The sequence below is a fragment of the Rhea americana genome, unplaced genomic scaffold, assembly GCF_003343005.1.
Source record: "Rhea americana isolate MKP2758 unplaced genomic scaffold, rheAme1 scaffold_74, whole genome shotgun sequence".
Taxonomy (NCBI): Eukaryota; Metazoa; Chordata; class Aves; order Rheiformes; family Rheidae; genus Rhea; species Rhea americana.
In genome coordinates, this window is record NW_028186912.1 from 2,655,323 (window position 1) to 2,671,927 (window position 16,605).

The 16,605-nt window shown below is 37.4% G+C and overlaps 1 protein-coding gene and 1 long non-coding RNA gene across 7 annotated transcripts in view; one reads left to right on the forward strand and one right to left on the reverse strand.

Annotated features, from left to right (window-relative positions):
• LOC146585967 (uncharacterized) overlaps positions 1 to 6,573 on the forward strand; it is a 48,125-nt gene extending 41,552 nt beyond the window's left edge. Inside the window, exon 3 of the long non-coding RNA XR_014897886.1 lies at positions 6,382 to 6,573. This is a non-coding gene — a long non-coding RNA (uncharacterized LOC146585967). The remainder of the gene's footprint in view (positions 1 to 6,381) is intronic.
• FCHO2 (FCH and mu domain containing endocytic adaptor 2) overlaps positions 1,001 to 16,605 on the reverse strand; it is a 73,142-nt gene continuing 57,537 nt past the window's right edge. For 5 of the 6 annotated variants that reach the window (XM_085322096.1, XM_085322093.1, XM_085322095.1 and 2 more), the window contains 9 exons: positions 16,286 to 16,389; positions 15,073 to 15,202; positions 10,419 to 10,530; positions 9,638 to 9,793; positions 7,204 to 7,336; positions 5,721 to 5,920; positions 4,585 to 4,649; positions 1,951 to 2,115; positions 1,001 to 1,756 (listed from right to left, as the gene is read on the reverse strand). In XM_085322096.1, the coding sequence (XP_085178222.1) occupies positions 1,734 to 1,756; positions 1,951 to 2,115; positions 4,585 to 4,649; positions 5,721 to 5,920; positions 7,204 to 7,336; positions 9,638 to 9,793; positions 10,419 to 10,530; positions 15,073 to 15,202; positions 16,286 to 16,389 (1,088 nt within the window). In that variant the 3' untranslated portion in view covers positions 1,001 to 1,733. Of the gene's footprint in view, positions 1,757 to 1,950; positions 2,116 to 4,584; positions 4,650 to 5,720; positions 5,921 to 7,203; positions 7,337 to 9,637; positions 9,794 to 10,418; positions 10,531 to 13,409; positions 13,470 to 15,072; positions 15,203 to 16,285; positions 16,390 to 16,605 lie in introns of all 6 variants that reach the window. The other variant, XM_085322097.1, reaches the window with a different exon arrangement.

Genomic DNA, 16,605 nt, shown 5'->3' on the forward strand with positions numbered 1-16,605 from the left:
ATATGAGTTAGAAATGTTATTTTCACCATTCAAAAGGATTAGCAAATTAAGAGCCGTACATACTCTTCCGATCAGATCTACAGTACAGCACGTGCTTAGTGCTAACAATGGAAATCTCATCTGCCAAAGTGTATAGTATACATTAGAATTTACCTAGCCTCTACAAAGCTTTTTTTTTTTTTTTTTTTTTTTTTTTTGGTAAAGCTTCAACAGCCTGATTCATTACTGGTTTTCTATGAATTAGTTGTTTTAATAGAGAATTTGAAATAGATACTGCTACTCAGAATGGTAATATAGAATTCCCATTTACAGTTGTTAAATTGTTTTGTCCCAATACTTTTGATTTCTGCATTGAGAAAACAATAATAGTACAAATACATAAAAGATTTTCTGAATTAGCGACTTGCTTTAAGAAAATGTTACCAATGTGTCACTTCCTTGTGCTTAGGCTGTGGAGAGCAGACATGACAATACAAATAATAAAATTGATGGTTATAGGTAAAATTTAAATTAATACAAGTGGCAGTACTTGTCATCCTGCTGCCAAGAAATACTTTTCTAAAATGTTATTCCCCCGAGCGTACTACGTTTACATTCACATCACACAACCCTAAAAAGCCCTTAAGCTGAAAAGACAGTCAAAGGAAAGGGAAATGCTGTTTGCCTTTAAAAGTTTGCTATTATTATTCTTCTATAATTTTTCAGGATTCTCATCTTTGGTGACATTAAAGTTACTATACTGAAGTTTCAAAGTCTTGTATGATGCATCTCCCTTTACTGTGGCTGCATTTATTGCAATTACCCCATGAGGAAGTAATTCCATTTTTTAAACTGCTTATGAAACAATCTCCAGTTATCATAAATTTCCCTTCTAAATCCCAGTCAGAGGAATTTTTATAGAAGTTGTATGTATTATACAAACACCATGCTTTCTTTATGGAAGAGCCTAACTTTGAAAAAGGAAGTGAGGCACATGAATAACAAATTGGATAGGCACGTCTTTGTTTGTTTGTTTTAAAGGCACAAATGTTATGCAATTCATATAAAAATAAATTAAATCTACAGCATTAATTCAAACAATCACAACGCCCATAACGTTTGCTAACTGCAGAAGTAAATCTCTTCTGACTTTTGCAATTTTGTAACACATTGCACTTAGGGAAAAAAAAATCTTATGTAAAACAACTTACATGTTACTAATATATGATACATGGACATCAAGTTTTTTTTTTTTTTTATATATACATCTCTTAACCAGTTTTATGGCACATTGAGTAGATGGAAGAATTGTGTGAGACTTTGCCTTTGTTTTCTTTAAACACTGGCAATTAAAGAATTTGAAAATGAGTATTACGGAAAGCTCAAATATTTTTTGCTTGCTCTTCTACATTTTTAGGTTTAATGTTTACAGTATAACATACAATTTCATACTTTCATTAAACTAATGATTACTATTTTGATTTCATCTATATAAATTTACTAAAATTTTAAGAAATTTCCCCAAATATTGCAGTTGATAATTTACAGACAGTGTTGAAGTTCACTTCAGTGCTATTATAAAGTAATAAAAAGTTTGCAAAATGACTTTTAAAAGTGCAATTTCTGTTCTGTAGTCAGCCTTAAAGTAAAAAAAAAAAATTAAAAATTAATGCATGTTAAAATAGTGTTTGAAAAGTAGAGAGGGCAGAGTGAACTACTTGCACTCCTTTGATCCAATGACTTTCACAGGTTCATCAGCAGTCTGCCATATACCGTCCTGAAAAACAGAAGTTTTTTTCTTTTTACAGTCAGTAGATAAACCAGTTTTTGTCAGTATTTTTTCATCAGCTATATTTTTAAGGAAGAGTATTTCACTATTTATGTATCACTTATTTAACATTTTCATATTTAAAAATCTACTGCTATAGAATAAATCATATTAATGTGAATATAAGCATGACAATGTCTTACCAGTGGCAAATCTCTTCTTGAGTAGGGAAAGCCGATAGCCGGTGCCTGCTAGCTCCACATCTACTCCTGAAAGGGTGCTTCCTTCACTGATGAATTGCACTGCAAGTGTTGCTGGTTTACTGGGTCCTTCTGAAAGTTCAAATTTTGCCCTGAGGGATCCAGAACCTATTAAAACAACAAAACTGAAAGGCTGCTTGTTTTGCAAGACAGTCTCCCAAAGTTTTAGTAGTAAGAAGTAAATAATGTGGTGTCTTTAATATCTGCTGCAACAGGCAAGCCTGCATAAATTTCTGTAAGAAATGAAAACACATTTTTTTTTTCTGATATTCTGCCAAAGACTTAGGAAAATTAGGAAGAAGTACCCATTTCTACAAAATTATACTCATAGAAGAATATGTATACCAGACAGCCTGGTAGTCTCTCATTTTATTACATGAAATACTTGACTAGTCCCTATAATTATAGTTTATGCTTGCTGGTCTGTAAGTGTTTAACAGCATTTATTTCTTAGGTTGCACTTTTTATTAGTGGATCTGAAAGCACATCAGAGTGTTTAAATGTTATGATCTGTAGATGAATCTACATAAACAAAACCAGCTCCACTGGAAGAAATGCATCTAACTGGTAATGCACTCAGTAGAAATATTCTTATCTTTCTGATAAAGACAAGCCTAATTAAATACATTTTTCCATAACCTTTAGTTGTCTTTTATAAACTGGCAAAGTTCACTTCAGCACCATCATAAAGTAGCAACAGTTCAAAATTACTTAAAACACACTGCTGTAATTAAATGAAGGTAAAAATCTAAATAAAAAAAAAAAATCATCATTGCTCCCCTGTTGTAGTTCTAAGCAATTGTTTTATTCTTGCACTATAAGGGGTGCAGAAAATACGAGATGTAAAAAATTAGTAATGGAGTAGTGAAAGTCAAGTATTTGTACTTCCTTAAAACAACTTGCTATGAGCAATTGATAGGAACTATTAAATGACTAGGAAGTTTAGTAACTGAAATGTTATTGGGGAAAATGCAAGAATTAATGGGTTCAAATGCTCTATGCAATAGCTTCTTGATAAATTTGGCTTAAGATCAATTTCATTTCTTCCACTAGGTCTATCTGTCTGAGTAAATTGGAACTTTTTCTTTTGCACTGTAAGCATATTGGTTCTGTGTTTTATCTTAGACTTCAATGACAGCTCACATAGTTTATTTGACCATAAGAAAAACATTTTACCACCCTGTAGACTAAAATAGAGAGGACTTCWGGACTTTTATATTAACAGTGTTTCTATAACTTGTCCCTTTTCTTCCACAAGCGTTAAGACTATTACTTCCTCTAAATGCTGGGTTCTTGATTACTAAATATGCTCAAAGAAAATGGAGTAAAAGATATCAAGAGGAGAAGGGAATACAGCAGAAGCAGTGGGATATATACAAGTTTGCTTGCACATGAGATGTGATCTGCATCATTGCAGGCTAGTTTATGCAGCTCTGTGCAGGTGTGCAGCAACTCTTCATCTGCTGCATTCATGTTTTAGTGTGTATATATTTTAAAAGACGCTCCACTTTGGAAAAAGAAAAAAGAAAAGGATGTCCCTGCGCAGTGATAATGGAAGACAGAAGGCAAAGAACTGTGAGGTCAGTGACTAGTAAAACATACCACACACCACAGCAGTAATTTGTCAGATCAGATTCCCCGTGATTTTGTTGGAACGGCTAAGCAACACTCTGCCCCTTTTCCTTACTTGCCCAGCGGTTCTCCGGGCTTTGTCATGGGGGTGCTGGCAGGGGCTTTCAGCATTGGAAGAGGTTTTTACTGGCTTGTGGTTCCTATACGAAGCCCATCATATTTACAAACAAGCTTGTGCTTAGGTAACTTCTTTCGCGGAAGTCATAACAGGGCTAAAGGCCTTTGCCTAACACCACAAGCCCTTTTTTCCACTGAGGATTTCTGGATAAGGCGCCTCCTTTTTAGCCCTGCTTTTCTACTTTAGAAAAACGGTTGCAATTGCTAAGGCTATAAGGGCTATGACATCAACTGGACCTCAGAGAAGGGCAACTGTGCAGAGGGTAACTTTGGTACCATAGAAAATGCTAAGAATTACCACCTGGGCAAATGTACACAGATCTATTTTTGGGGAGTACTGTATGGTCAAAACAAAGACCCTCAAAATGTTGGTCAAGCATCATCTACAGCTAAGCCTGTCTCAGCAGAGTTTTTGGACTTTTTTTTTTATACAGTTGTTCTGCTCACCTCTCTATCTCAATTGTCAGACCGTGTGGAAAAATAGGTATTAAATGTATTTCTCTCTGAAAACTGCTTACTTCCAAATGGCATTAATGCAATAATTTCCTTAACTGATCTAAGTCCTATTTTACAGCTACCAAACAGCTTTCAAATAATTTAACTATTTCTCCTTTTATAATTAATAATTATAATATATAATTGTATTTTTTTCATGTTTCACTGTGAATGAAATCTCTAAGGAGGAATTTCACAGAGAAGATGGTGAACTGGCAAACAGGATAAAGCATGGGATGTGTCAGCAGACATGAGACAGTGTTGGCTAAAATGATTTACATTTTTACTGTTACCGTCTTTCTGTACAAGAAAAAAACAAAAAATGAAACTTGCCCCCATTCTCAGACTTCTCTGAAATGCTAGATATTTTCCAATAAGCTTTCATCTGGTCTGCATTCCTGTAAGAGAAAGCTAGGTTAGTTTTAAGTACCAATTTTTAGAATATTAATTCCCTAGATTTACAGCAGTACCTTGTAAGGTACAACATCTACGTATAATTACATATCTAAATGGAGGTTTATAAAAATACTTTATCATTTTAACTTAACCATTTTAAAACTTCTTCTAAACAATTTTAAAACTTTTTATAAAAATTTTAACTAATATGTGGAAACAAAGTAAACAAGAACATAAGGGTTTGTCTGCATTGCCCCTGAGCTTAGAGTAGAGCTCAGATTTACTCACCGCCTCTTTATACAGCTAACACTGTCTAAGCCTAAGTAAGTTAGTGCTCCACAACTCAAAAACCTGTGTGGTCTCCCAGGGTACAGATGCACCAGCACCCTGGAAACAGGCTGAAGGTTGCATCTTCGGGAAGGTGGCATGAGGAGGAGCAACGTTGATTGCTCTCCTCYGTGTGAGACTCCTGGCTGTAGCTCCCTGCATCGCACTTTCAAGTGCTGCTTTAAGTGGCCTGCAGGCTTAGAGTGGTGGCAGGGAGCAGAGTCAGACAGGCAGCATGACTCTTGAATCATGTGCCAATGCTACCTGATTTATGAAAAGCTCTTCAGTTACTCAGTTTTCTYATAAAACAAGTTCAATTAGAAGCTGGTATTTAAGTTAAAAAATCAAGAAGTGTTTTTAAGAAGTGCATTTCTGCTTTTTCTGACAATCCACACATACACACATGCACACAGATTTTTTTAACTGTTAGAGATTTTGATTTCAAGTCATGTTATTAAAAATACCTGTCTGTTGGCCCAAAGAAAACAAACCTTGAAAACTTTGTAAGGGCTGTGCTATACAAGTTGGAATGTATACATATAGACTTAGTTTAGTTTATATGAACCAACTGTATGTGATCTGTTTTGGACCAAAACAATGTCCCAAACATCTGATACTATGTATTTTATCAGGAGAGAAAAAAAATACTTGCTCTTCCTTCTAGTGAGATTTCTCAGGCTGTCTACAACCCTAATAAATACACTAATGTGAGTTTGAAGTAATAAAAATAGAAGTATTGATAATACCATTTTGCAGGTGGAAGTGATTGCATGTTTGTTACTCCTCCATCTACTGGTACCACAACCTGTACATTAGACAGCATACTAGGCACAGTCATGGACTCGGGGTTGTATTTATAATCCACTCTCACATCAGTAGTGCTAGCATTACATTTCCAGTAAGTTGCAAGATTCAGTGGAGTGGACTGGATGCCATTTGAAGATACCTGTAAAAGAGCAAACCATTGAAAGCAGCTTTAATTAAAATGTCTCTACTTTTGGGCAGAATTATGAAATAATGGTAACGAGTATATCCTACATACTGACACAAGATCAAGAGAACAATTGGCTTCTGAGCCTTTAATCTCAGAATTCTAAAAAATGCTATAGGTTAAAGTAATTCCTGCTTTTTTTCTTTTTAAATTTAAATTTAAAAAATTTAACCTTCCTCTGGCCTATGAGGCTCCTTCCTGTCCTGGCTTTCATAAATCAAAATAACTTTGTTTTTGTCTTATGTTCTGCTTCACACAGAAACATTGCTGGGGCAAAATGACTTTATCCTTAGCTGTTGTGTGCCATAGCAACTCAACTGCTCAAACAGCAAACAGCAGAGGGCAATACCTATCATCATCTAGGAAGCTAGCAGAACAGTTCTTACCTGTTAAATACAATTATTTTCCTGTTGCAGGAGGGTTGTGTGCTGCTGCTTCTGTAGCTGAACTCATGCTACTGCCTCCTGCACCTCTACAATCCTGCTAATCTGTCTGAGGAACCTGCAGCCCAGGGCTCCCTTCCTTGCCAGGCCAGAACCTCTTCCATCTGCCAGAGCTTCTGCATGCCTGTGCCTCATTCTCCCTCACCATTAAAATTTTCAAATAAATCTAATTCTCTCACAGTATTCATTTCTGCAATCCAAGGAAATGTCCTCTGTTCGTTCCACCTTCCTCAGGAATTCTCCATGTACGTAATACTCTTTTTACATATGCAGTATGCCAGAATTTTATGCTGTATGGGGAGGATGTGGAAAACTGTGATGGCAGTGTCTAGGTTCTTTTGCTTTTTGATTTACAGTACTGGATTCATAAGTTCAACCATCTCAAAGCAGGCCTAGCAAATCCCTATCCTCCCTTTGGGGTCAGTCTGTCTTTTCCTCAGAAACTACATAATGACAAACTCAAATAATAAATGCCTTTATTCAGTGTAAAGCTTCACTTTGCTAACAAATACTTAAAGAAGCAATGTTAGAAGCTTGCATAGGTGAACTGGAGTGAAGTGTGAGCAAGCTGAAACAAGTCATGACTCTAAGGGGGTGATGAGAAAGCACAACAGGAATATACACAAAGCCTGGGCACACCCTGCGGCTTGGAAACAGTGACATACCCAGAATCACCTGGCTGCAGGATGACAGTTCATCTTCACGCTAGCAAGTAAAGAATAATTTTTATAATTTGCATATAGAAATGAAATTTATCAGAGTTCTTAAAAATTCCAAAGGGAAAAAAGTATTTACCTGATACTTTAAAACATCCACATTATAATAGGATGCAGATGGATTCTGCTCTGATAATTTCTTGAGGTAGACAGTAATAGCTTGCATGTTCATCCAGAAATCCTTAGTACTGGAGTCACTTTGTGATTGATCACTACACGGAAAAAGAAAGGAAGCAGATTGCAACATTGAGTTTCATTATTTTGGCTGTCTAAAGTTAATACTAGATCTTTTCCAATTCTTTACTACTACAAACAGGAATTTGTTCTAATACTCTAAAACACATAACTATACCTGCCTAAATATTAAAGCAAATCAACTGCTTATTGTATCTGGTAGAAATTTCCTTCCAGGTCATAAAACAGTCAGCTTCCTCCAGGGATAATTTGCATCACCAGATGTGTTTATTGGATTATGTGTTATTGGATTTTACATTCAGTAAAACAAATCTTGAATACAAGCAGGTGTCATGAAGATGTGTGGGAAGAGAGGATGAAAGAAGTCTTCAAAAAGGAGTATTATCCAATTTGGGATAAGTTGTAAAATCATAATCAGTTTTGGTTATGGCAGAACATTGTTAATGCACTGAATTAAGATTTGTGCTGTACATGTGTTTCCATACTTTCATATATTTGTAAAGTCTAAACTTTCTGCATTTTTTTCAGCTGAAAACAATTTTCAAATTATTATAAACAACTGTATCTCAAATTAGTGATAGATACATTCAATTTTAATTACAATTTATCATATAATTTCTGTATGTATTTAAGAGTGCACATGAAGAATCTTAGTTTTGAGCTATTGGAGCACAAAAGGATGTTTTGCAGATTGAGAATATTTTCAGCACTGGTTAAATCAGGCTTATTGTAAGGGTGAAGCTTTTAAGAAAACTGATTCAGAAACAAAGTTCAAGTCAAAGCAAGAGTCAGAGAATTTCACCGAACACCTGTGGATACAGTGAAGACCTGCATCCCTAAGGCGGCCTGCAGAGCGTGCGCGCAGAGGGGAGCTGACGACTAGCACCCGGCACAGTAATTCCGCTCTCCGTGCGCTGAACGCCCTAGAACAGTGACTCATATACCAGTAGCCTGTGCAATTTGATTAAGAGTTTGCTTCTCGGTACTATGCTGTGATTCATGCTATCTCCATTTGTAGTAAAATACATACCTGAACACTTACTTACAACTAAGGGGGTTTCCACAACTTAAATAAATGAAACTAACAGTAAAATCCTCCTGCTGCTCTGTATCCAAGTTCAATCCAAAACAGGATTTCTGTTATCTCCACACGTATCACTGACATTAAAACCTTTCATCCCTAGGAATGCTAAGCAAACGATAGCCTTTGCAGTATTTGAAGAAAAGTCAGATTATTACCACATGGGTTTAACTACTTAAATATCCATTACATGCATGCTATCTAATTAAAAATGAAACATTACAAACACTCGGACAAGAATACTAGACATTTCCATGTTTTTCCACAGTAAACTTTTTCAGTATAATTCACACAAATCAGGCTCTGCTAATGTTTCAGTTATAGACTCTTATGTCAAAAAGTGATAAATAATTTTGCATGCTAAAACATTAAATATGAATGATCAAAATGAAATTAAATACAGAACAGATGCATATGGCTCAGTTATTTCAGTATTTTAGAAATGCAGCACTTACTTACTTAGAAGTTTAACTGGTTTTCAAATGATTTCACCTCTAAATGCAATAGAACCTGCTCTGTTATTATCTTTGCTAATAATTACAACTTTTTATAAAAATGTTTTTTATTTTTTTTGAGAATGTGTCCAAATGTTGCAATTTAAACAGCTACTCTCTCAAAGCTATATCTTTGTTTCTTAAGAATTCTCTAAAGCATGCTGCTCTACACTTGAGATATATAGTTACACAATGGATCTGATCTACTGTAAAAATGAGAATCATTAAAAAATACACTAGTAAGGGGCAAATAAGATTAGGGCTAACTGRTACTACTTGTCTTCCACTTAAGGCTGCTATTTCATCATTTTATCTTTCTGTCATTACTCCCATATAAAGAAATCTGTATGACAGTGTAAGAGTGTCCTAGTTTTGACATCTAGTTTTTCTCTGTATCTGTAGTTAGTTGTTTGTTCCTATAGTGTGTTTGATTAGAAAAAATGATTTAAACAAGTTGTTTATAAAACCATTTCGTTTATGAAATGCATGTAAAAAACACCGCTACATTGCAAACTATTTTTATGTTTCCTGTTATATTCAGTACTAGTTTCAAGTCCAGTCATCACTGAGATTTTTAAAAGTGGTAGTGAAGAGAAACTGAGCTAAAAAAAAAAAGTTCATGGAATCAAGTTAATAGTTATATATAAGCAATTTGAGAAGTATGCAGAGAATTCTGATTTAAGTATACAACAATTCACATTTTACAGCTCATGTGGTTTATAATTATATAAAAAATACAAAACCTGTATACAAGTTGTGCATTTGGAAGAATCTGCTCTAGTTTGCTTGTGTTTTTTACTCTGAAGCACAATACAGCTGGAGATGGGTTGCTGGTGAAGACTTTAATAATTCCACTTGGGAATGATACTGTCATATCACCAGTGATCTTCACAATACATCTAGAAGAGAATGAGGACATCAGTTTTATTGCAAGGCATTAACTGCCTAATTTTAAACCAAATCACTGTACTTTCAGAATCTGAGCTGAATTTATAACACAAAATTAACTTTAAATGAGGGTATTATGGCACTATGACAATGTACTATCACTTCCAACTTGGAAGTCGGATGAAATTATATGCAAAGAAAAAAAGTTTAGTTGGTTAAGCATACAGTAGTTCTGGTGGGTATTTTTCAGGCTTTGAAAGCATGGCACAGCTATGCTTAGGCAAGGCCTAATCTGCATAGCAAGGGATGGGAGAGAGGATGAATGAGGTGCTTTCAGATGCCTGAACGCACAAATAGCACCTACCTGAACAATGGTAAAACCCCTTCTCATTTTCATCAGTTTATCCCTACAAATTGACTCTATTCTTGTACAGCAGGGATATACTAACTCCTAGTGGTATGGAGGCCAGTAAAGAGCTATGAGCTATTGCTGTCACTTGGATGGGGGGGGGGGAGGAGAGAATGTGAACCCCTCCTCTAACGTATGTATATTTCTCCACAAAATATTTTAAGTATAAACAGTGTATTTTCTTACTGTAATTTGTTACATTCAAAACAATTCACTATTTAACTAACTTTGTAGGATCTGCTCCTTTAAAGTAGGCGTTAACAGATTCAGTAAGGGCTACTGCAACAGGCAAGGTGTCCTGGTTTCCAAGGCTGACAGGGCTGGGACCACGTGAAACACCTAGAATACATACAGTTTATAGGTTTAATTTTTAAAAAAGCTTAGCAATAGATTTCAAAATGGTTCACTATATCTGTCATTTCCACAGGGTTACTACCATCAAATAGAATCTGAAGCATTATTTGAAAAGCGTGTAGAAAAATATAGTACAGTACAATCACAGCATGAAAACACTGCTCAGCAGCCTAAGAAAACAGGACCATCGGTATGACATTTTGTAAACAGACAGACACAGGGAAATACATACGAGATAGAGGAACACTGCATTAAAACGGCCACTCACAAAACCGAAGTCAACAGATCCAAAGAAAATTAGACATTAACTGTATTACTTAAAAAAGTAAAAAAATCCCTACTGTATGCTTACTGTATGGACAAACTTATGATAAAATGATCAGGGAAACACCAAGAATTCAATTATGGTATGTATGAACTTAAATGCAAATACATTAATATTACTCCACCTGAGTGAACTACTGAGCATTCTTTTAACTATTTCAGCCAACAACAAAGATTAAAATGTCCAAGCACAAATTGTTGGAAAAATATTTCACAAAGTTTTCTAATGTTTACCTAGGAAAGATTCTGGGTATATCTCAGAGGTGTCTGCACGTACACAGTAGAGCTGCAGTTCAAAGCTTCAGATTATTCCTGACCTCACGTTAAGGCTTTTTGAAGTGTGTGTGTACAGTTGAAAAAACTGGCAAGTCATGGGACATTTTTCTTTTTTTTATTAGCAGAGCAGCATAGTGAAGAGCATTATACTAACTTCTGGTCCTGCTGCTGCCCTGGCCTGTGTCATGTAGTATACTTACCCCAAAGGAAGCAGAATCTCTCCATGAGCAAAATGAGAGAAATCATTCCTTTGTACCATACAGGAGAAACAAAATGCTCCCATAAAATATTGCCAGTGCCAAACTATTCCTAGTTACTTTAAAATAGTAGCTGTACCCTCTTCTAAGCTCTTTCAGAAGCATAGAGGAAGTTGAGACCTTGTTTTTCAGTGTCTAATAGAAAACACTTAAAATCAGGGGTAAGTGGAAGAAGTAACAAAGGAGGGTAAAAAGAAGGGAGCTGATCTCATTTTGCTAGTATCATACCTTAGTCTCCCTYCTCTTTTCTTGCCTAAGGCAGTAAAATGTTCCAAATACTTCTCAGCACCACGAAAAAAATCCCTTAGTATCACATTTAGGTTCTCTTAGGTCCACAGGACTGCTCTAGTCACAAGTGCTCAAAGCCAGAAAACCTTGGATGAAAGAAGTACTGCAACACTGACTACAAAACACTGACTTTAAGTATGAACAGTAGGTAACTTTTATATGTTTTTTCAGAGTACACATGGGTCACGTTTCCAAAGTCTTCCCTCTTGCCCTGAAAGCTAGCAATAAAAACTGAGATTCTTAGTATCTTAGAAATCCAGAAATCAGGATTTCAAAAAACAAGAGATGTGATAAAATCATGAGTTAATAACAATCAGACCTGTTCAAAAAATTTTGTTTAGTGAAGTACTGAACTGCAGAAGTACTCGGCTCCAAAGTGAAAGCACGCATGCAAACCATGCTGGTGGCACCACAGTTGCCCAAGTATTTCGTTGTCTCTTCCCCCTAGTTTACTAAGGGGCCACGAACAACTGCAGAGCAGATAGGAGGCAATCTTTTACAGAGTTAAAATTATTTTTAAATCTTTGTTCTTACTATATTCTTGTAGATAAATTTATATTGATTTTTGAAAACCATGCAGAGTAACGCTAATCTATATATTATACTGCTATTCGTAAGAGACATATACCGATTTCTTGGCTACCTGAAGAGTGAAATTCGCAGGAATAAATCTTTTCACGTTCCTCTGGGAACACCAAAACAAACATGCATCTATAAGCATTTCTGTGAGATGCATCCCAGGCACTACAAATGAGACGGCTTCTCTTACTTGGCCTGCCTGCACTCTTCCTTGCCCTTTATGTTTTGTAAAGATCTTAAGTGTTCTAAAAACCAACAACTCGAAACAAACGTAACCGCATTTAAGCTAACCCTGGAGGTCATCATTCTGGTGTCTTGCTGCTGAAAATCCAAGCAGAATGATGCAGAGCAGCAGTACGCTGCGGCAGGGCGCTGCGGTCCTGCTGCGCGTTCTCGGGGGGCGGGACGTCACCAGACCGCGCGGAGAGGGACTCGCTCCGTCCGCGGCTGGAGCCCAGCTGCAGGACGGAGCCGTCAGCGCTGGCAAAGCTTCCTTCGGTTCCCTCCCGCCCCAGCCCTGACCGCAGGCAGCCGCCTGGCAGCTGTGCTGACACACAGTTGATGGCACAAGCACCAGAAATAGTTGCACCGACACTTTTGAAGAGGTAGCAAAACTGCAGAATAAAATTCTTATTGGTCATATCAAAGATTAACTGAACAAATCTGATCAAATAGTTCAGTTTAAGAGCAAAGATTCAGGTATTTTTAATAATAGCAAAYCTGCTGTGCTGAAAATAAAAAATCCAAAAAATACTCTCGGTATCTTCAATTAAGCTTTCTATTAGATGTAAATACACCAAAGTTTTTACCTACTTGTCTTGTGAGAATAAGGACTGTCACAGTAACCTCAATATATTCCCCTTTTCTTGAAAGAAGTGATACAAAACTGAGGACACAAGACCAAGTTTCACCTTGTTTGGTGGGATAGATGGAAGATTATGTTGTGTAAGAGTAGTTGTATCAACTTTTGATGATTACAGCAACACATACGACTTGTTAAGTAGTTGAGCTTTAAAGCTACTTCTATCTGTCAGACACCAGAAATAGCTGGAATAACTTGTGTCAAAAAAAATACAAATTTATTAGGTGTAGTGCATTAGGGTGATTAGTTAACATGTAAGTCTGCTTCTAGTACAATACCTGGTGATGTCTCACAAAGCTTTTCAACTGTAGGAAGTGTTCCAATCAAAAGATCATCCTCTATTGTGTTTAAATGAAACAAAACATTGCAAGAAAACAAAATATTTCAAGCAATAATAGATGTTAAGCAACTTAATATATATAAAAATATTGTGCCAATGAAAATAAGAGTAAAGAATAAAGAAATAGATGTTCTAAGATATACAGTTACACAAGTCTACAAGTTCCCTTGGAACAAGGTAATTATAGTCAACTTACTGTTACTCAGAACTAATGGATTGTGCAAAAAAGCCCCAAACAGTACAGACAATAGCACAGGGTATGTAGATCTGCACCCCCAAGTCATGGCGCATCTGCACTGCCCTCCCCAGCCTTCACGGACTAACTCAGGCGATCGCTGCCGAGAACCCGGCCGTGCCTGTTTGTGCCAGGCCGCGGCACTAAGCGCGCGGGGCACAGCTCCATCGCCCCCTCCCTCCCCCAGCCTCTCCCCCGCCCCGGCCTAGGACGGCCGCCGCCACAGCCGCCGGGCTCCTCTGCAGGTCTCGCGCACGCACGCACGCACACGCAGACAGACAGACAGAGCCAGCGCTGCTAATGTGACTGCCACCAGCTTCTGGTCACCAGTGCTGAGAGCTGAGGAAAGGAGCGTGGAAGGACTGAAGCTGAGTGCACCCAAAAATCAGTTTATCTTGATGCACGAGCTGCTGCTTCTCAGCATTTGGGAAACGGGCTGATCCAGAGCTGCGCCAGCACTGCGGCAGCTCGGGCCGGCACAGCGCAGCAGCAGCTGTCAACGCACCACTGCCTGTGGGGGCCGCGCGGCCGCTTCCCGAGGCGCCGGGCCTGGGCACGGCATCAGCACTGTGTTTCCAGGTAACTGACTGTTAACTTAGTCTGATCTAACGTGGGACTGAGGTGGTACGAGTGTTCAAGAACAAAGCATTGCGCTTCCTTCAGGTCTGCTACAGAAACAAGTTAAAAAGTCTCCCTGACATTTGATACAGCCAACAGTGGTTACTAAAACTGAAAGGTTTAAAGTTCTGATTCTGTAAATACATTTCTGAAACATTCTGAAATCAGTGGCAGCAAATGAAAATTGACTTGCTTTTCATCTTCATCTCTTCCATGTTTTTGCTTTTACTAACYTCTATTTAGTTCATATACATCTCTATTGAAGAAAAAGATTTATCAGTTTCATTTTCTGGAAACAGCAGTAACAGAATAACAAACAAAAATAGTATAAAAACAACTCATTTTTGTAACCAAGTATATTCACTCAAACTTACTAGCATCCAAAAATACTTCTAAACCTATACAATAACATCTTCCAGAAAAATACATGATAACATGTTATGCTTGAAGAATAGATATATGGCACACCAAATATGAACTCATACAATATTTCAATTTGGAAAACATTTCACTAAAGAATATGTTATAATTAGATCAATAGATTAATCAAATTTGCGCTGTCCTGTCTCTTAGGGTCACTTGGAAGCAGGTATTCCAAGGGATGCTTGCAGTACCTAGACTAGACTCACAAATGGAACAAGCTACTCCAAGAGCATGTTTGTCCTAGCAGGTGGAAGCTCGTGGTGATAAATCCACCACGATAAATCCRCCCTTTCAGAAGTAAGTTAAAATGATTTATATAACTTACCAACCGTAGGTGTGTTTGCTGCACTTAGGGAAGCGGATGAGGATATTGAGGAAATGCTCTCTGCACGTGCCAAGGGAGCTGCAGGTGGTGGACTTGAGCTAGAGGTCAGTGGAGGGCTGAACGGCCTAGGCTTAACACGAGATCACAAGAGTATTAGGCAGAAAGTGATTTTAAGAGGATTGAAAAAAGACTATATATATAAAATACTTAATTTAATTCCCCAATAATTACCACAGTATTTTTGTTGCATATTTCTTCTAGTGCTTTATCTATTCTAGTATGTAAACCAGGGAATGTACATTTTCCCTGGAAATCAGTTCCACGACTTCACAGATTTTTCTTTTTTCGAGTCTYGTATGTTTGATTCTGTAAAGCCTGCAAAGGCTGAGCTACGTCACAGGAACTGAACTTAAGCCCACAGCCCTGTGTGTGTGAGCAGCAAACGCGGTTTGACACAGGTAAAGGAGAGCTACTAACAAACTGCAAGCGAGGCTGGCAGAGGACAACTAAGATAGCTGGAGGCTGGAACATGAGAGATGGGCAGAGGTGGAGACCCCTGGGATTGTTCAGCGTACAGATGAGAAGCCTCAGGAGGGATCTACCAGCAGCCTTCCACTACCTGAAAGGGAGCTCCAGAGAAGAAGTAGTCAGGCTTTTCTCAGGGAAGCTATAGCAAAGGAAATCTCCGCTGAACGTAATGAAAAAATCCTCATCATGTGCGTGGTTAAGCACTGTGGCAGGTTGTCCAAAGAGGCTGTGAGATTTCCCTCTGTAGATTTTCAAAACTCAGCATGTATCCGAGCAATCTGAAGCAATTCTGCCCTTCTTTGAGCAGAAAGTTGGACTAGAGAATTTCATAAGTCACCCTACATCTTTTGAATTTTATGAATTTAACTTAACTGTTAGGGTATTAATTTAAATTTTTCAAGATTCATCAATTTTGGTTAGGTAATTATTTTTTTATTTTGTTTCTATCACACTTACCACTAAGTATCTTATCTGCCTTTTATACARATTGTGGGAACTGGACAGTGAGGTGACATACAACAAAGGCAACTCTCAGTCTTGAACAACTTCCCGGCCTGTTCTGCCACATTGAAAATCTAGGTATGCCATTCCTTGAATATGGCTGTAAAGTGACACCTCTGTAACAGGGTAAGTGAATGGCGTATCTAAAATTGAGTTACAGTGGAGAATTAAAATTAATACATACTATTTCATTAATTCCACTAAGTTTCGCTGTAGCCAACTTTGGTCTTGAAGCAGGCCTTGGAGGGGGTACAATCGTGCCTACAGAAAGAGGAGTTGTAGGCCTTGCTGAAAGAAAGCAAATTTAAGAAAATCAACATTAGAAAAGTCTCACTGAACATAAATATATACTTACTTGAACAGAATCATTAGAAGTTGTGCTTCTATTAAAGCTCCTATTTTACAAGCCCCATTTTGTAAGATTCACCACTAAATCAAAATTGTTTTAAAATGGGGCCCTATGATACCCTGAAAAGTGACTCTAAAAGTGGCATCACGGGCTTT